Below are 19,852 nucleotides of genomic sequence, written 5' to 3'. Positions count from 1 at the left end.
CACCTGAGGCCCGGGACAGGGAAAGGATTGTGTAGGGACACACACAGGGCAGGGGGAAGCAGAGCCCAGGTCTCCTGTCCCAGCTGCACGTCTTGCTCCAGCATGCCTGCTGCCTGCTACCTGCTGTCAACTGCACTACCTTCACTGAGGCCGAATGCCTGATGGCTTCTGTTGCTTCCAAAAAGCAAGCCCACCCTCCCTAAAACTGCTTTCCCCAGAGCAGGACAGAGTTGTGAGGAATACCAAGGAGAGATAGGTTCCAGCTCTTCAGAAAAGAAGTTTTAACAGCCAGGTGGATGGATGGATGGATGGGTAGGTGGATGGTCGATGGATGGGTAGATGGATGACCAACAGGTGGGTGGGTGGAAGAATGGATAAACAGATGGTGGATGGACCGACGGACAACAGTGGATAGATGACGTGTGGATGAACGACAGAGTGGCAAAGATCTAAGAGACCCAGGCCTCTCCTTGTAGGTCAAGCTGGAGACTCACCTTGCTGGCCAGTGGTGAGGCACTGGCCCTCCCAGCCTTCTTGAGGTAGGTAACCAGGGAAGGAGTGCCCGCACGGGACTCGTCGTCAGAGCTGGTGTGTGAGAGGTCAGCCTCGCCAGTGCGTGTCAGCTCGTCAGCCGTGGAAGAGTCCTCAGAGAGGTCAGGAGCCACCTCCTCCACCTCCTGCCGCAGGCGCTGCGGGCGTCCATCCTCCTCGGGCAGCTCGCTGATGGAGTCCAGCGTAGGCTCTCGGCTCATGCGGCGCTTCTGGGCCAGGGCCTCCCACAGGAGATGCAGGTCGCCTTCCTGGGCCGCCTCAGGGGGCAGGCTGGGCTGTGTGGGGACCTCATCCCCAGATTCTGGGGTCAGCACCACTGAGGAGGGCAGGAAACTGGTCAGTCAGGCAGGGACAGAGCCATAACCCCAGGCCGGCCTTAGCTACTGACCACGGTTCCCCTTATAGGCCTCTGCTGCCTGCCTGGGCCCCCAAGAGTTCTGATGCACAATGTGTACAAGGTTTTAGAGGCTCTGAATGGCCCTCTCTAGGCCTCAGCATCCCCTGATCAAGCCAGACCTCAGTCTTCCTCCTGCACAGGAGGGGATGACCACAGGGAGCACCAGGCCAGGGTCAGTGCAGGTGCAGGGGAGCTCAGAGTGCAGGCGGCTCAGAGAACAGGGATCCAAGGGTTTAAAGAACCAGCAGTGGGCACCAAGGGCTGCATTGGCCAGGATCCCACTCAGAGAGCGATGTGACCTCAGATGCCAATGATATGGGTTCTGACAGGAGGCTGAGCCATACCGATCTGTGCATCTCCCCACCCCGGGCCTCAGTCTTTCCTGGTGTGAGGCAGTGTCCTCAAGATGACCTCCTGCAGTTCCCCGAGAGAGAACCAGTGAGCAAGAGGGCTGGCCCACTCCATATCCCAGGGCTCCTCCCTCCCCCGTGCACGCTGGGCCCTGGGAGACATACCCTGGAAGGCAGCAGCTGCCACAGAGACCGGATCCCGTGCAGGGGCGCAGCGATACTCGCCCTGGTCCTCCGCTGAGAAGTCCCGAATCAACAGCGTCTGCCGCTGACCCTGGCAGAGAAGCTGGAAGCGCCCACTGGGCTGGATGTGCTCTGTTCCCTTCAGCCAGATGACCTCACCAGCCTCGGCCACCTCACACTCCAGACACAAGTCCTCCCCAGCTGCCACCTGCCGGCTCTCAGGGGCAGGGGGTGCAGGCGTGGGCTCCTGGGGCTCTGCTGGGAAGAGTGATCGGGAACAGGAGGGGCGCATCAGTAAGGACGCAGGCAGGGACCCCCAGCTTAGAGAGGCCTTGAGGGCTCCAGGCTGGACCCCTACCCTCATAAACCAGGACTAAGGCAGCAACTCACCAAGCCTCACTGTCTGGGGCAGGTACACAGGCTCCCCAGCGCCTGCCGCGCCCACTGCGGCCACACGGAAGCGGTAGGTCTCCCCGGGGGCCAGGCCATCCACCAGGCACTCGGGCCCGGGCACCAGCTCATGGCACAGCTGCCACTCTCCTGTGGCTGCTGCCTTCATCTCTACCCGATAGCCACAGAGACCGCCTCCGCCGTCACTCGTGGGAGCCACCCAAGACAGTGTCACGGAGCTGCCAGTGCGCCCCACCACCTCGGCGTCCTCTGGGGGGTCGGGGAGGCCTGTGGGGGCGGGCAGGAGGCACAGGGTCAGTGCAGAGGCTGGCAGTCGGCACCTGCAGCCCTGCCCACCCTGGGGTCTGCTGGTGGGGCACAGTGTGGTCCACCCCTCAGAGTCCTGTGAGCAGCTGTGCCCCACAGCCCAGCCTTTCTGCGGGGGCGAGGAAGGTGCGTTTGAGTCACAGGAAGACTGTGTGCCCAGAGGCCACCCAGCGTGGGGGGCCACGGAGAGCCCCAGCAGCCTCTGAAGCTGAAACCTCCTGCCCCCCGACCTGTCTCCCCGAGAGCCCTGGACCCGAGCTGCAGCAGGCAGACCCAAGCCACCCACCCAGCACAGTGAGCCTCGCAGAGGCCACGGCATCGCGGGCGGCGAAGGTGACCTCGCCGGCGTGGTGCAGCTGGGCCCGGTGCAGCAGCAGGGTGTGCTGGCTGCCTTCGGCGGTGACTGTCCAGTCTGCGTCGTCAGGCTGCACCGAGGCTCCATTTATGTACCAGGTCGCCTCATCCACCGGCACTGTCTCGCTGAGCGTGCAGCTGAAGCTGGCCCGCCCCCCGGCCAGCACGGCCGTGTCCCGGGGTGCCTCCAAGACCTCCAAGCGCCAGCCTGCAGGGCGGGGTGGGAGTGTGAGCTCAGGGGCCAAGGGGCGGCCTGGGGCTGGGGGGCTCGGAGACACCCATGCCACCCCCTCCCATAGCCCCCGAGAAGAGGAGGGCACCAGCCTCAGGTGGGAGTGGCCTCAGAGATCAACGTCCCCAAGGCTACCACCCCATGCTCCTGTGGGCAAGTCTCAGAAATCGATGCCCTTCCCAGAGGCCCCAGCTTCCCCCCCCCCACCCCGCACTCCACCCCTGACCAAGCAGCTGGGTACCCAGTGGGAGGGGTCTCCGAGACCCACGCCCCACTGCTGCCCCAGCCCTGGTCTACTACCCATAGCCAAATATCCAGTGAGAGGGGTCTTGGTAACCTATGCCCCCTCCTAGGACCCCACCCCCCTCGCACCCCACAGTGTGATATCTCGTGGGAGGGTTCCAAGAGGCTCATGCCTCCTGCACCCCTGGCCTCAGCCCCTCCCCCTGCACCCAAGCAGTGAGGTATCCGGTATCTGGTGGGAGAGGTTGAAGAGTCCCAAGTTCCCACACAGTGGCCCTAGCCCACCCACCCCCGCCCCCTGCAACATGTGGTACTTGGTAGGATGGGTCTGAGAGACTCACACACACCCTGTGGTCCCAGCTCCACCCCAGCGTCCCTGCAGTGGGTGACCCCGTGGGAGGGGTCTCAGCGACTGACCGCCCCCCTACATCCCCACCCTGCCACACTCTTGCAGGGGGTATCAGTGGGAGGGATTGCAGAGAACTACGCCCCCCTCCCCGTGGCCCCAGAACCGCCCCCCTACCCCTGCGTCGTGGTATCTGGTGGGAGGGATCGCAGAGAGCCACCCTCCCCCCTTGGACCCAGCCCACTCTCCCGACCCCACAACTCTAACCTCGGACTGTGAGGAACGCAGATGTCACCATGTCCCCCGCCAGGAAGGTCACCCGGCAGCTGTCTTGAGGCCGCAGGTTTCTGAGCAGCAGCAGGTGCCGCAGGCCGTCCTCAAAGTAAACCACCTCGGCGTTCTCAGAGGTGCGCACCGGCTCGTCATCCAGCAGCCAGGTGTGGGCGGCCACCTCCGGCCGCGACAAGAGGCACTCGAACAGCGCCTCACCGCCCTCAGGCGCCTCCACGTTTTCCAGGCCTCTCACCACAGTGTTCTTGGCTGCGGAAAGAAGGTGGCTCAGGGCGTTCTCAGGGTTTCTCCTGCCCAGCACCCCCAAGAGTCACGTGGAAGAGCCCCCCTCAGGACAAAGGGCCTAAGAGAATGCAGCCAGGTGGAGGGCGTCTGGGTGTCCACCTGAAGGAGCCACACAGGGACCTCCTGAGGATGGGCCCTGCCCATCCCCATGCCATCACCAGACCTGCGGCTGGGAAGGAGGGTCCTCCCCACCTCACACGTAAGAAGCCTCACGAATGTTCGTTCACAGACTGAAAATTCACTGGCGGCCACAGCCGGGCTCAAACCCAGATGGAGGTTTACGCCTCTCAGCTTTGCTGCAGCATGGGGCTCTGGAAAAGTGTTCCATTCCTTTCCTCCCCCAGCCAGGCTGGCAGACCTGTTGGGCTGCTCCCCTCACTCACTCAGACCAGACAGACCTCTGCCCTCATTTTCAGCCTGACCTAATTCTCTTGTACATACAGCCCAGGGGTCAGTAATAAGCAGCTATGCATTTTTCATGGAAGCCATGACGTCAGGACTGGGCATGCCAGACCCCAGATCCAGCTCAACGCCTGGTCCCCAAGGGCTTGCCACCTCCAAGAGCCAATTCCCATGACAGGCCACCTGGACCCAAGGTGATCCAGTGGGCTTCAAAGTCCACAGGGGCTTCCTGAATGAGGTGGATCTCTGAGGATGGGTAGGGGAGGTGTCCAGACAAGGGAAGAAGTAAGAGGGGACACCATGATGGGACTGAAAAGGCATTCGTGCAGGGGGCAGCAGGGAGCTAGGCCAGTGGGGTGAAGGACGTAAAACAAGGTGGGGGGCAATAGGCAGGGGTGAAGTCAGGCAGGAAAGGAGCACCACATCACCCAAGGCTGTACAGGATGCTGGGGAGGTCTGGCCTTGACCCACACGACAGCAAGGAGCCACTGCGGTCACCGAGGGGGTGGCAGCTTGGCCAAAGCTCCAGGCCCACAGCCCCAACTGCTGTCTGGGCTATGCACCCCGAATGGAACCCACACAAAGCCCTGATGCTCCCTCCTAGCTCATCCTCAGAGTCCACACAACCCTCAGGCAGGGGTGTCCACTCTGGACAGGGGTCCCCGAGGAGTTAAGAGGGGAGGGCATCTCAGAGCAGAGGACCCACGGGGCCCATCCACATCCCTCTCCTTGCCACCCTCCTGGCCCTGGTCTGCTCACATCACAGACCAGACTCCCCCCATAACCCTGGCTCCTTTCCTCCCCAGGTCAGAACTGACAGAACCAACGGGGACCTAGGAGTGCATCCCACATCTCCACTGTGCTTGGATGGCTGCGACCAGCCCCATCAGGGCTGCAGCTGCTCTTGGCCGCGATGAGATGGGTGGGGGACAGGGAGAAGGCTGGGCCTGCAATCAGCGCTGGAGTTCACCCTCCTTAGCTCCTATCCAAGGATCAAGGCTGCTTTATTTCTATAAAATCCCAGATATTAAAGCAGCAGTGGTGAGCCCCTGAGGTCTCCCTCCTGCCATCTCCTGCTTCTCTGCATTTTGTTCTCTACTCCCTGCCTGAGGCCTGAAGGCTCTGCCCCAGATGTCCACAAGCCCCCACCCCCGCTGCCTCCTTCAGGCCCAGGTTCACACTGCAGCCCCTCCCCACAGCTCTTCTCACATTTTCCTTCAGCTCCCACAGGAATGTCACCCCTGAAGGGAGAGAGTTTTGTCTGTTCACTGCTGTGCCCCCAGGGGCCAAAAAAAAAAAGCGTTTAAAAACTTAAGTTATTGAACTAGTGTGTGAATGGGGTGTGAGCGACCTCAGGCGGCCAGTGGCCCAGACCAGGTCCCACCTGCTCTTCCCAGCTTGGATGGCCCCCTGACAACTGCCTGACAACTGCCAGCTCACTCACCACTGGGAACATTTCAGGTTTTCCCAAATAGAAAGTAGCTTCAGCCAAATGGCACCTCCGCCCCTGCGGACCTGCAGCCCATTGTCTGCCCTCCTTGGCCCCCCATAGGGTATCCTGGTTGTGCTGCAGATAGGGAAGTGGGGCTCAGAGCGTCCTCTGAGTGACCAGCCTGGGAAGGGGCAGAGCTGGGGTCTGAACTCAGTATTCGTGGAGCTCAGCCCAATGGCCCTCCTCTGCTCTAGGACAGCCCCGTCTACGGCCACACAGGCCCCAGGCCTGCCCACCCACCTGCTTGCCTGCAGGCTGCCTCCCCGCCTGCCTCTACCTCCATCCCTCCCCGACAGGGTGTTCTGGATACAGATTCTTCAAGCAGCCTCTGCCCTTGTGTTTTCTATCTGTGCTGTCCTGACAGGCTGCTTTGGGAGGAGAAGGGGTCTGGGTGGGTAGGCTCAGAGCCTAGGATCTGCTTACTGGGATCCCGTCTTTCTAGCACGCTGTCACTGCCTGTCATTTCACCATTATGGCTCTACGTGAGCAGCACCATAGCTGTGCTGGGCCTGGGGCTGCCCGCCAGACAGCCTCACCTTGCACTTGCAGCAGGGCCACCACGCGGGTGCCCGCGGCCTCACAAGTATAGATGCCGCTGTCGCAGGGCAAGGCCGGCCTGAAGGACAGCCTGGCCACGGTCCAGTCCTGCTCTATGATGACACGGCGCCCATCAGCGCACACCTCCTGCTCGTCCATCTTCCACGTGGCCTGCACGGGCCGTGAGTACTGGCAGAGGAGTTCAGCCGGGCCACCCTCCTCCACTGCCAGGTCCTGCATGGCACTGACCACTTCCACTGTGGGATCTGTCGGCCGACAGGCCAGGCACACGTCAGCTGGAGCAGTGTGACTGAGGCCCACCCACCCTCTGCAGTCAGCATCAGCGACTCAGAGGCAAGCAAAAGCAGGGCTGTGGTAGAAGGGGGACCCACCCCGGTGACCCAGGGCCCTCCACGTGGGGCAAACCTTGCCACCATACACCCCCGCCCACAGCAGACTGTTAGCTCAGTCTCCGTCCACTGGGCCTCTCCTAGCCACTGTTTCCCCTGAGCCCTCACTTCCTCTAGCCCAGGGCGCATGTTGCCCCAGTAGGACACAACAACCACTCCTGAAAGCCCTTGGGCCCATTCGGGCTCCACAGCTCCGATGGGCACTTGGCACCCCCAGCCCAACTTATCCCTTCTCCAGGGGCCTTGTCGCCCGCCCCCTCAGGGCTCCCATCCTATTTCCATCTGCTGAAATCTTATCAACAAACGGTTTGCCCCTCTGACCTGGGCAAATGTCCACATTTATTCTGCAAGAGCACAGAGGAGGCCAGTTGACAAATATGCCAGTCGAAGCCACACTGGGCTGCTGTGCCAGAAGTGCCCAATGCCCCCACTGGGAGTGGGCTGAGGGGGTTCCGTGGAAGCCCACTACCCTCCCCAAGGACTAGCTCTTTCCCAGAAGGGTGCAAGACCCTGACCAAGCCAACAGCACGGGAAGCAGCTACAAGCAAGGACAGTGCAGGCCATACCCGGGGCTGGGAAAGCTGCCTTCACCTCCAGGCTGCTCTCTGGGCATGTGACTGAAGGAGGGGCAACTGCAGAGTGGTGGCCAGGTGGGCAACTGTGCCCAGGGCCCTATAAGCAGGTGGGAATGAAACTCCAGTTTCACTGCTGAGTCCGGCCTTCTTTCTCATCCCCCAGGTGGGACTGCAGCCTGCCCACAGTGCCCACTCATGGTACACACGGAGAGATGCCCAGTCTGTGTGTTGGGGGCCAGTCCCTGAACCCCCACCTTGGGAGCCCGCAGGAAGCGTGCAGGGGCAGCAGGGGCAGAAGCTCCAGCATAGGGCAGGGTTCCATCGGCTGGTACCTTTGACCAACAACTTGGCCCTGGAGACCAGGGGCCCTGCCCGGAAGGTGATGGTGCCTGAGTCAGCGACCCCCAGGCCTGAGAGCGTGAGGGAGTGGAAGGTCCCATCATGCACGGAGATGGCACTCTGGGGGCCGTCCTGCAGCAGGGTCCCATCCAGCCACCAGTGGGCCTCCGGCCCACCCGCACGGGACACCTCACAGGAGAACGTGGCCACCTCCCCCGCAAAGACGTCCACGTTCTGTAAGCCACGTACCAGGCACGGTGCTGCCTCTGTGCAAGAGGACGAAAGGAGGGGAGCTGGGGGTGCCCTGGGTCTGTGGGGCCACCCTGAGGTCCACCATGCTGGAGGCAGCCTGGGGCTGGGGTCTAGAAATTTATCCAGGCCAGCTGGCACCCCCTGCTCACAGAATGAGACATGGAGACCACCCATAGTGAGCCTATGGAGAGCCAGCTCAGCCCCCCTGCACCTCACAGCCCCCTTCAGAACATGTTCGGTTTCATCAAAGGAGACCAATGACCTGCATCTCACCCTTTTCAGAAGGCAGAATTAACAAGCCCCAAGTCCCATGGCTGCCATCTTTATGGGGTTCGGTGTGGGATAGAGAAGAGAGGTCATGGGGTCCACCTCTCTGAGAGGGAGGGGGTCTGCTCAGGAAGTGAGCCTTCCTTCCTGGGGGTGTGGAAGCAGATGCTTCTCCCATCCCCAGAGGGCCATTTGTCCAGATGTCCCCTAAGGTCCCTTTGGCCCTAAGATTCTGGGGCCCTGATGCAAAATGGCAATTTCCCCCTGACCTGTCACACAGCAGGGCGTGAGCCCAGGGGGTTTCCCAGATGCCTGCTCTGTGTCTGCACACCTGCCCCAGGCAGGCTCTCCCTCAGAAGCCCTCCACGTCCCTCCTAGGCATGCATCATCAACTCTCCAGTCCCAGGCCCACACCAGCCCCTCCATGTTCTCCCAAGAGTGCACATCTAACTGTATCCTCAACCTGCTCCAACAGCTCCCCATTCCCATCTTCGGCACAGTTCCCAAGCTTGCCCATATCCCACCAACCACCCATCTGCACAAGCTCATGCTCATGGCTCTCTGCCTGAAGCCACAGCTGCTGTCTGTACATGAGCCAGTTCGCCCCAACTGGGGACACTGGGTTGAGAGGGGCCAAGGCACCTCCCTCAGTGGGATCTGCAAGACCCAACCCAGCTCCATGCTGCCTCTCACAGACACCCACTCTGATGAATACATGAGGCCCTTCCTGGCCTGACTCTGCTCAGGACACACAGGATACTGCCCCTTCCCATCATTCAACTTGAGGGCATTGCACTCTGGAGACTTTCCCAGCCCCACAGACCACATGAAGACTCGGGGTGGGGACACCTGGGACTCAGGACACACTGTCTCCATGTACAACTCCCCCAGCAGATTGGGGACTCCCTGAGGGCAGAGCTGCAAATGGCCCCTCTCGAGGTAGATAGTAAATATATGATGGACAGATAGTGGATGGATGAGTGGATGGATGGGTGAATGGATGGTGGATGGATGGACAGATAATGGATAAATGATGGCTGGCTGGATGGCTGGATGGTAGATGGATAAACGGATGGATATGTGGATGAATGGGTAGATGGTGGACAGATGGATGGATGGATGGATGGATAGATGGATGAATTAATGATGGATAGATGGTGAATGGATATATGTATTGATGGTAGATAATGGTGGGTGGATGGATGGATAGACGATGGATGGTGGATGAATGGATGGATGCTGGATAAATGGATGGACGGATGGATCGATGGATGGATGGAATAGAGGGGTGGATGGATGCATGCACGCATAGATGGATGGGTAAACGGTGGATTGGTTGATGGCCAGTGGATGGTAGATGGATGGGACCAGTATGAGAACCAGGAGTAGGACAGCAAGGGAGGGTCTCTCATGGCCAGGTATCCAGAGATGACTAACTCTGGGGACAAGGTATAACAAGTTGAAGGTCCTTAAATCCTATTTGCATGTCTGGGTCCAGGTACGCTATGCCCCAAACCACTCACGTGTCACAGGTGTGCTATTGTATCAACATCTGGGAGCCTGTCAGGTATGCAGGTGTGTGTAAATGTGGACAAGAGCACACAAACCTGCATCACAAGGAGTAGCTATATGGAGGGTACAAGTCCAGAAGGCCCTGCTTCCATCTCAGGGCCCAAGTCCCCAGCAGCCAGACTCCCCATCTCCCTCCTACACACAGCACTGATCCCACACAAGGACCCAACACACACCAGAATTTCTCAGGCTGATCTTCACTAGCCCACTTCCAGTGGCTTTAGTGGTCAAGAGTGGAAAACTGCCACCCCACAGCAAGATCACTGCTGGAAGGCTCAGGTTTCTGGCCTTACCACCTGCCAACAGTTCCTTGAGTAGGGAAACATGGGCACCTACAAGCAGGAAGGCTGGGTATAGGAGAGGGCTGCCCACCTGTGACCTTCAGCTGGGCCTCTGAGCGACATGAGCCCACTTGGAAACTGATGGTTCCGGCATCTTCAGAGGTCACCTGTGGAAGCAGAGATGGGGGCATCAGCCCGGCAGTGCCATGTCAACCATCTCTACTTTGCAAGTCCCCAGCCCAATTCCACTGGAGTTGAAACCTTCCTTCTCTCCCACCCCTGGGGGGGTGGGAAGGCCCCTGGATGCATTGTGGGGTACAGGCAGGTCTGGGGAACGCCACCTTGTGCAGGGTGAGCAAGTGGAGTGTGCCATGCTCCACTGTGATGTCGTTCATCTCGTTGGTCTGCAGGGGCACCCCTCCCAGGGCCCAGCGGGCCTCCTGGCCCAAGGCCCTTGACAGTCGGCACTGGAAGTGGGCGTCCTGGCCCTCGCTGAGCTGCACATCCTGCAGGGGCTCCAGGATGGTCACCTCAGGGGCTGCATGGGTTGGGGGAGGGGTAGAAGCATGGCATCAGCCTCTGTCTGGGATGCCCCTCCCCCACCATCAGGAGCACCTCCCAGTCTCCAGGGTCTGCCCCCAGCACCCCTGCCCCAATCCCGGAAGACAAGCACACTGGGCACCACTCTACCCCAACATCTTGGGTCACCCCAGAATCACTCGTTCACCACCAGTTCCCCACCCTCAAAGGCAGGAAACCTTGTCATCTATCACTGTCCCTTGACAGGGCCTGGCCCAAGGAGGACCTGGGTGTCCTGGCCCCAAGTGCAGTGAGCAGTGAGGCCCAGTTCCTGCTACCTGTGACGGTGAGTTGGGCAGAGGATGTGTGGAGGCCCACGTGGAAGGAGACAATGCCCGCATCCTCGGGAGTCACGCTCTTCAGCCGCAGTGTATGGGTGCGGCCACCCCGCACGGCCACTTCGGTCACCTCATTGCTCTGCAGTGGCAGGCCCTGGAGGCGCCACTCCACATCCACGGCCTCAGCCCGTGACACTTCACAGCTGAACTCTGCTTCCCCGTCGGCTTGCACCTCGGTGTCAACCAGGCCCCGCACGATGGTCACCTCAGGCTCTGGAGTGTGGGCAAAGGGGGCCTTTACCAGCCAGGTCAGAGAACCTGGGCCAAGATCCCATGCCCCCCGCCCCAACTCACCTCCAGGAAGCCCTCCCAGGCACTCTCATGCTCTTCTCCTGCCACACAGCCTCTATCTGCCCCCCGTGAGATTCATCACCCAGTTTGCTCACAAACACAGCTCCCTACCATGACACTGAGCTACTGGGGACAGAGCTGGGGCTGGGGGCACCTCTGTTTGGAGGAAGCGGGCAAGGGATTGTGGGATGGTGGGCTGCTTTTGTTCCTTCCACACCCCCCCCCCCACTGTGGCCAGCCCTGCCCTGGCTGGGACATCAGGGGGGCAAGACCTTCAGAACAGACAGGCAGGAGCTCACAGAGGGCGGCCCAGGCCAGGCTGCCCCACCTGCTGGCAGGGGCGGGAGGCAGGGCAGTGTTCAGGGGCTACGGTTTCCTCACCGTCAACGCTCTTTTCTAGGGGCACCAGCATCAGAGTGGTGCAGAGAACGCTTGTAACCCCAGGGGTCTTAGAGCCACCCCAGAACAGCACCCGGCAAGAGGGGGTACCAGGGTGGGCCAGGTGTGCCCCCAGGGCAGCTATGTGGGGAGTGGGTGTGGCAGGGAGGGCTCACCTTTGACTTTGAGGGAGGCCAAGGTTTTCTGGCTGCCCACCATGCAGGCGTACTCGCCCGCGTCCTTGGCCTCAAGTCCGTGGATCAGTAGCTCACACGTGGCCCCCTTGCGTCGCATCTCATACTTGGGACTCCCTTGCAGTTCCACGCCCTCCTTGAGCCACAGCACGGGGGCCCCAGGCTCTGAGTCATTCAGCTGGCAGCACAGCTGGGCCACACCACCCGCCTCCTGCTCTGCACTCTGCAGCTCCGTCTTAAACGTGGGCCTAGGGGCTGGAGGGTCAGGGAGGGGCTCTTAGGGCTGCTACTCAAGGCGTCTGCCAGCTCCATGGGGGCTGAGGGGCCCGGGGAGGGCAGGGGTCCCGGGAAGCTCACCGCGGACAGAGAGGCTGGCAGTGCTCTGTGCATGGCCTGTGTCGCAGGTGTAGTGGCCGGCATCCTCCTGCTCAGCACCGTGCACCAGCAGCTCAGCGGCTGTGCCCTCCAGCACCATCTGATACTTGGCACAGGGAAAGAGCTGCAGGGAGCCCTTGCGCCACTCCACGCTGGCGCCTGCCCGGCTCAGCTCACAGCGCAGGTGTGCCGTTGCGCCCTCGTCTACCTCCTGGGCCTGCAGCTCCCGAAGGAACCTCACGGGTGCAACTACAGGGGTGAGGGAGAATGTGAGGGCAGGTGCAGGAGCAGCTATGGGGGCAGGGGGGCCCAAAGGCGTGCAGCTAAGGTGGAGGGGTAGCGGGGGGAAGAGCTTCAGGCCAGGTCTGCCCCGCGTTGCACACAGGAGCCCATGTCACCTCCAGGGTGGAGGTGCGGCCCTGACAATCCCCCACAGTACGTGGGGCTGGCCTCGGGGCCCACCTGTGACGGTGAGGGTGGCGCTGGTGGCCTGGGAGCCACAGGTGCAGGTGTATTCTCCAGTGTCCTCCCGGCGCAAGTCCCGAAGCACCAGCTCTGCCATGTGGCCCCGCTGCTGTGGCTCCCAGCGCTCGTCAGCCTGAAGCTCCAGGCCACCCTTACTCCAGACCACAGCAGCGCTAGGCTCAGACAGCTCACACCGCAGGCTGGCTGAGGTGCCCTCCTCAGCCTGCAGGCTCTGCAGTGGCTTCCTGAACACCACCTGTGGGGCTGTGGGGTGGGGGTCAGGGGGTGGAGGGGAGAGAGAAGGTCAGCCCCAAGGCTGGTGCCCAGACACCCAGCCAGCAGACTGGCACCCCAAAACCCAGTGAGACCCACCCAGGGCCTAGGCCAGGTGTGGCCCATGTCTTCACCCCAGCTGCCTGACCTGTGCAAAGGACCCAATGCCACGGGCTCCTGGAGGCTGGGGGTAGAAGTGGAGTCATGGGCCTGGGTCCACTCTAAGGGGAAGGAGGGACTGAACTGGCGGCTATGAGAGGAGCTCTGGATCTGACCCAGGCTATTCTCATGCTGACCTCCACCCAGAAAGCCGACAGACAGGCCTGTATCCCTCCAGGTCATCAAGGTGGGGGCAGGGGATCTCCTTGGACCCCTAGGGCGGGGCCATGACTGTCAGATCCTGACTAGAGGCTTTGGAGTATAAGGAGAAAGTTGACTGCATTATGACGGGTGGAGGGAGGGGAATAAGGTGGGAGTTCTATCCCTACGGTGAGGGTAAGTTTTGTGAGGTCATTTGGCTGGAGATCAGTACGCAGACACAAGGACACCGAACAGAGCCCTAACTGGGGAGCACAAGGGTGACATAAAGAAACTGCACACGGCACAGAGGAGGCAAGCACTCATGGGGAGCCAGTGTGGGCACAAGAAACAAGGGCACAAGTACAGGCTCCCAAGTAAGTCCACAGGGCCATCTTTACCCCTAATGGTCAGCGTGGCTGAGGTCCTCTCCTGCCCGCACACACAAGAGTACTCCCCGGTATCCTCCTCAGTCAGGTCACGGATCTCCAGCTCACACACGGCTCCGTCCTGCCTCAGGCTCACTCTGTCTCCAGCTCTGAGGGTCTCAGGCCCCTTCCTCCACTCCACAGGGGCTGTCTTGCTCAGCTCGCAGTGCAGCGTGGCCGTGGCCCCTTCTGTGGCCTCCTCCTTCCTCAGACCCTTTGTGAACTTGGCAGGCAGGCCTGGAGATGGTCAGAAACACACAAACACTATCACACTCTCTGAACACGCAGAAGAAACAGGACGTGGATAGTTCATAGAAGATACAAAACCCAACTGGACACTGACCACCTGCTGGGTGTGCCCAGTACACACAGTGGACTGTGACATTTAGAGGTCCAACCTGTACATGTGCCACACAGCAGACAGGGACCATGACAGGGACAACAAAAGAATTATGGAAGGACAGGAACAGGATAGTGAGACAGCAGAGTAGAAAAGGAAACTGAGAGCAGAGAGGTGATGCAGCCACCAAATGCCAGTCCACGTGGTCACATGTGGTCTTTACCCCTGACGGTGAGTGTGGCTGATGTCCTCTCCTGCCCGCACACACACGAGTACTCCCCAGCATCCTCCACGGTCAGGCCACGGATCTCCAGCTCACACATGGCTCCGTCCTGCCTCAGGCTCACTCTGTCTCCAGCTCTGAGGGTCTCAGGCCCCTTCCTCCACTCCACAGGGGCTGCCTTGTTCAGCTCGCAGTGCAGTGTGGCCGTGGCCCCTTCTGTGGCCTCCTCCTTCCTCAGACCCTTTGTGAACTTGGTGGGAAGGGCTGGGAAAGTCAGAAAGACACAAACACTATAACGCTCTCTAAAGGCACAGATTAGACAGGACATGGACATCACAGAGAAGACACAAAACACAACTGGACACGGGCAATGTGCTGGGTGTGCCAAGCACACGCTGTGGACTGGGGCTTCCCTCAGCCCAGTCCATTCAATGTGTGCTGTGACACCTTCCGCAGACTCCTCAGGCCGCACGTTTGTACGAATCTGCTGGGCAAGGCTGGAGAGGGTTGGATGGTGTGGGGAACATCAGATTCTCTGGAGATTATTGGGGGACAGCACATGCCTGGATGGAGTAAAAGCCACAGACACTAACAGGAAACAGGACAGAACGTGCAGTGACACAAGGGGTGGAAAGTAGCTCAGAGGCTGGTTGCTCATGGTTCACACAATAAACCAGAAGGAGGAAGGAATTCCGTGGAGTTATGGGAAGAGGGTGGCACTGAAACGAGGAGGGTAGGGGGGATAAGTGCAGGGGGATGCCATAAAGTCAATAATTGGACACCAAAACACAGCTCTGCTTCGCCACATGGGTCTTTACCCGTGACAATGAGTGTGGATGAGGTTTTCTCCAGACCACACACACATGAGTACTCCCCGGCATCTGCCACAACTAGGTCATGGATCTCCAGCTCACACACGGTCCCGTCCTGCCTCAGGCTCACTCTGTCCCCGGGTCTGAGGGTCTCGGGCCCCTTCCTCCACTCCACAGGGGCTGCCTTGCTCAGCTCGCAGTGCAGCGTGGCCGTGGTCCCTTCTGTGGCCTCCTTGCTACTCAATCTTCTTATGAACTCAGTAGGCAGAACTGAGGACGATCAGACAGACATAGACATCAGAGTCGTGGGAGAACTTCAAAGGCAGCACATGACAGGACAGAGGAAAAGACACAGACTCCTACATGGTAATAGGACACAACCTGCAGTGACATGAGGGGTGGAAAGTAGTTTAGATGCTGGTTTCTCGTGGTTCACACAACAGCCCAGAATGAGGAAGGAATTCCATGGAGTTATGGGAAGAGGGTAGCACTGAGATGAGGAAGGTAGGTGGGATGAGTGCAGGGGGATGCCATGAAATCAATAATTAGACACCAAAACACAGCTCTGCTTGGCCACATGGGTCTTTACCTCTGACAGTGAGCGTGGCTGAGGTTTTCTCCTGACCACACACACACGAGTACTCCCCGGCATCTGCCACAACCAGGCCATGGATCTCCAGCTCACACACGGCTCCGTCCTGCCTCAGGTTCACCCTGTCTCCAGCTCTGAGGGTCTCAGGCCCCTTCCTCCACTCCACAGGGGCTGCCTTGCTCAGTTCACAGCGCAGCGTGGCCGTGGCCCCTTCCACGGCCTCTTCCTTCCTCAGACCCTTTGTGAACTTGGCAGGCAGGCCTGGAGATGGTCAGAAACACACAAACACTATCACGCTCTCTGAACACGCAGAAGAAACAGGACGTGGATAGTTCATAGAAGATACAAAACCTAACTGGACACGGACCACCAGCTGGGTGTGCCCAGTACACACTGTGGACTGTGACATTTAAAGGTCCAACCTGTACATGTGCCACACAACAGACAGGGACCATGACAGGGACAACAAAAGAATTATGGAAGGACAGGAACAGGATAGTGAGACAGCAGAGTAGAAAAGGAAACTGAGAGCAGAGAGGTGATGCAGCCACCAAATGCCAGTCCACGTGGTCACATGTGGTCTTTACCCCTGACGGTGAGCATGGCTGATGTCCTCTCCTGCCCGCACACACACGAGTACTCCCCAGCATCCTCCACGGTCAGGCCACGGATCTCCAGCTCACACACGGCTCCGTCCTGCCTCAGGCTCACTCTGTCCCCGGCTCTGAGGGTCTCAGGCCCCTTCCTCCACTCCACAGGGGCTTCCTTGCTCAGCTCACAGTGCAGTGTGGCCGTGGTCCCTTCTGTGGCCTCCTTGCTTCTCAGTCTTCCTATGAACTCAGCAGGTAGGGCTGGGCAGGGTCAGACGAACACAGAACATCAGAGTCTCAGGAGAACTTTGGAGACATGACAGGACAGAGGAAAAAACAGACTCCAACAGGATAACAGGACAGAACCTGCAGTGACATGAGGGGTGGGAAGTAGCTCAGAGCTGGTTTCTCATGGTTCACACAACAGCCCAGGAAGGAGGAAGGAATTCCATGGAGTTATAAGAAGCGGGTGACACTGAGACAAGGAGGGTGGATGGGATGAGTGCAGGCGGAAACCAGGAAGTCAATAATTAGACACCAAAACACAGCTCTGCTTGGCCACATAGGTCTTTACCCTTGACGGTGAGCACGGCTGAGGTTTTCTCCTGCCCACACACGCATGAGTACTCCCCGGCATCTGCCACAACCAGGCCACGGATCTCCAGCTCACACATGGCTCCATCCTGCCTCAGCCTCACTCTGTCCCCAGCTCTGAGGGTCTCGGGCCCCTTCCTCCACTCCACAGGGGCTTCCTTGCTCAGCTCACAGCGCAGTGTGGCTGTGGCCCCTTCTGTGGCCTCCTTGGTCTTCAGATCTTGGATGAACCGAGCAGGCAGGGCTGCAGAGGGTTAGATGGACAGAAATCATCAACCTCTCAAAAGGACTGGGCGTATGACCAGAACATTCAGGATGAGAACAGAAGCAGCCAGGGTGGAGGACATGTGAAGAGGCAGACCAACGCATATATGACTGTGTGATCATCTTGCATCTTGCCCAGTGAGGTGCAGGGTGGCAGGGGACTGGTCCCATCCAGGCCTCTTGTCTTCTCAGCGTGCATCTGTCCTACCTATACCCGTTCATACTGTCTAAGCGCTGACCTCGTCTGCACCCAGAGTACAAACCAGGCTCCTCCAGCTCACAACTCACACATGCAACAATGCAATGTACATCTCTCCTGGGAGAACCTCCAGAAGGCACCTTCCAGTCATGACATCAAGAGCCCCACTGACATCCCTCAGTTGTGCTCCCCACCCCAGGTAGAGTGTCGATTCAGCACTGCCCACATCTGGGCTCACTGCATGCCTTCCCTGCCCACACCAGGCCCCACCTCAACCACCTCGCACTTTCCTTTCCTTACTCCACTGGACTTGCACTCTCCTGGCTCAGATCTCCTAGACCCTAATGGATTCTAGCTGTGGCCTTCTAACCACGTCCCAAGCCCTCCAACCTGCAGTCTTCTCCTCCATCCCAACTCCAGGAAGAGTGTGAGCTTCACAAGTTATAGCTGACCAGAGTCCACCCTGGTTACAACCTGTTGTGGGCTGAATCATGTCCCTCAGAAATCATGTTGGAGCCCTAACCCCCAGGACCACAGAATGGAGATATATTGGGGGATGTGGTCTTTAAAGAGGTGACTGAGGAAAAAGGAAGTCACTGGGGTGGAACCTAACCCAACATGACTGGTGTCCTTGTAAGGAGAGGATATTAGGACACAGATACATACACAGAGGGATGACCATGTGAGGACATGGAGAGAAGATGGCCATCTACAAGCCAAGGAGAGAGGTCTCGAGGGAAACCAGCCCTGCCCACACCTTGATCTCAGACTTCCAACTCCTAGGACTGGGAGGAAAAAATTTTCTGATGTTTAAAGCCACTGTTATGTTGTTAAGCCATTCAGATTTTGGTACCAGGAGTGGGTCGCTACTGTAACAAATACCTAAAATTATGGAAGTGGCTTTGGAACTGGGTGATGGGTCACAACTGGAAGAGTTCTGAGGTGCATGTTAGATAAATCTAGATTGCCTTGAAGAGATTATGGGTAGAAATATGGATGCTAAAGGTGCTTCTGGTGAGGTCTCAGATGGAAATGAGAAATGTGTTATTGGAAACTGGAAGAAAGGCAATCCTTTAATAAAGCAGCAAAGAATTTGGCTGAAACATGTCCCAGAGTTTTGTGGAAGGTAGAACTTACAAGTGAACTTGGATATTTAGCTGAGGCGACTTGTAAGCCAAGCATTGAAGACACAGACTGATTGCTCCTTGTTGCTTATAGTAAAATGTGAGAGAAAACTGAGTTATGTCAAAGAAGGAAGTATTTAAGCAAGGAGAAATCAAAAGTTGAGGATTTAGAAATTTTTCAGCCCACTGAAATTGCAAAAAAATGAGAATGCCTGTTCTAGAGAGAATACCAAGGGTGTGGCTGGAAAATCATCCAGCAAAGAGATTATGAGTGTGAGTCCTGGATCCAATCAGCCACCTCAGCAAAGCCAGGACTAGGGATGGAATTATCCAGGAAGGCTGTGTGGAAGGCTCTTGTCTGAAAGCTTGGACTCCTGTGAATTGTAAAGGAGACCAACAAGGCTTTTGAGAATTTTATATCGGCAGAAACACTGCCAGCCATGACTTAATCAGACACAGAAGGGACAAAATGATGGAAGCTGGGATTTCTATAGGATGGGTCAATACAGCTATCCAGCTGGGAACATGTGCTATCCTTCAAAGTTGGGAAGAATAACCCCAATGGCAATTCAGAGGTCAGCAGGGATGCCACTGCATCCGTGGTCCCAGAGGGCCACGCCACCTCTGTCCAGGGCCGAGGGGGTGAGGTCACCACTCTGGTGGGCCCAGAAGACAGAGCACTGACCCAGAGGATCATTCTCCAGCCTTAAAATCTAACAGAATCTGTCCTACGAGATGCTGGGTTTCTGTGAAACCAGTGGCCTCTTTCTTCTTTCCTATTTCTCTCTTTTGCAGTGGGAATATCTATCCCACGCTTGTTCCACTGAAGTATTTTGGAAACGTATAACTTGTCTGATTTCACAGGTTCACAGCTGGAGAGGAATTTTGCCTCAGGATGAATCGTAACTCTAGTCTCACACATACTTGATTTAGATGAGATTTAGATTAGATTTTGGACTTAGCTTGACACTGGAATGGTTTAAAACTTTTGGGTTTGGGGGATGGGGTAAATGTACTCTGCATGTGAAAAGAACATGCATTTTGGGGGACAAGATGACAGAGTATTATGGACTGAATCATGTCTCCCCTCAAATTCATATGTTGAAGTCTTAACCCCCAAGAACTCAGAATGTGAATTTTTTTGGAAATAAGGTCTTTACAGAGGTAATTAAGGATAGAATGGGGTCACAGGCGGGGGGGCACTAATTCAGTCTGACTTATAAGTGTCCTTATAAGAAGAGGAGATTAGAACACAGGAACACACAGAGGATGCCCAGGTGAGGACAAAGGGAGAATACAACTGTCTACAAGCCAAGCAGAGAAGCTTCAAAAGAAACCAACCCTGCAGACACCTTGATCTTGGACTTCCAGCCTCCAGGACTGTGAAACCATAAATGTGTGTTGTAAGTCACCTATATG

At 58.1% G+C, this 19,852-nt stretch overlaps 1 protein-coding gene across 16 annotated transcripts in view; it reads right to left on the bottom strand.

Moving 5' to 3' along the window:
• OBSCN (obscurin, cytoskeletal calmodulin and titin-interacting RhoGEF) overlaps nt 1–19,852 on the bottom strand; it is a 245,238-nt gene that overhangs the window by 55,937 nt on the left and 169,449 nt on the right. For 8 of the 16 annotated variants that reach the window (XM_082379271.1, XM_082379281.1, XM_082379280.1 and 5 more), the window contains 19 exons: nt 16,827–17,090; nt 16,250–16,513; nt 15,660–15,923; nt 15,077–15,340; nt 14,259–14,522; nt 13,669–13,932; nt 12,695–12,961; nt 12,215–12,481; nt 11,840–12,112; nt 10,935–11,207; nt 10,419–10,615; nt 10,169–10,244; nt 7,699–7,971; nt 6,381–6,647; nt 3,642–3,914; nt 2,486–2,761; nt 1,873–2,160; nt 1,465–1,740; nt 495–868 (listed from right to left, as the gene is read on the bottom strand). In XM_082379271.1, coding sequence (XP_082235397.1) covers nt 495–868; nt 1,465–1,740; nt 1,873–2,160; nt 2,486–2,761; nt 3,642–3,914; nt 6,381–6,647; nt 7,699–7,971; nt 10,169–10,244; nt 10,419–10,615; nt 10,935–11,207; nt 11,840–12,112; nt 12,215–12,481; nt 12,695–12,961; nt 13,669–13,932; nt 14,259–14,522; nt 15,077–15,340; nt 15,660–15,923; nt 16,250–16,513; nt 16,827–17,090 — 4,964 coding nt within the window. The remainder of the gene's footprint in view (nt 1–494; nt 869–1,464; nt 1,741–1,872; nt 2,161–2,485; nt 2,762–3,641; nt 3,915–6,380; nt 6,648–7,698; nt 7,972–10,168; nt 10,245–10,418; nt 10,616–10,934; nt 11,208–11,839; nt 12,113–12,214; nt 12,482–12,694; nt 12,962–13,668; nt 13,933–14,258; nt 14,523–15,076; nt 15,341–15,659; nt 15,924–16,249; nt 16,514–16,826; nt 17,091–19,852) is intronic. The other 8 variants (XM_082379274.1, XM_082379277.1, XM_082379279.1 and 5 more) reach the window with 7 other exon arrangements.

The sequence above is a fragment of the Balaenoptera borealis genome (assembly GCF_965194805.1).
Source record: "Balaenoptera borealis genome assembly, chromosome: 2".
NCBI classification, from domain to species: domain Eukaryota; kingdom Metazoa; phylum Chordata; class Mammalia; order Artiodactyla; family Balaenopteridae; genus Balaenoptera; species Balaenoptera borealis.
This window is presented reverse-complemented; position numbering and strand designations above follow the sequence as displayed.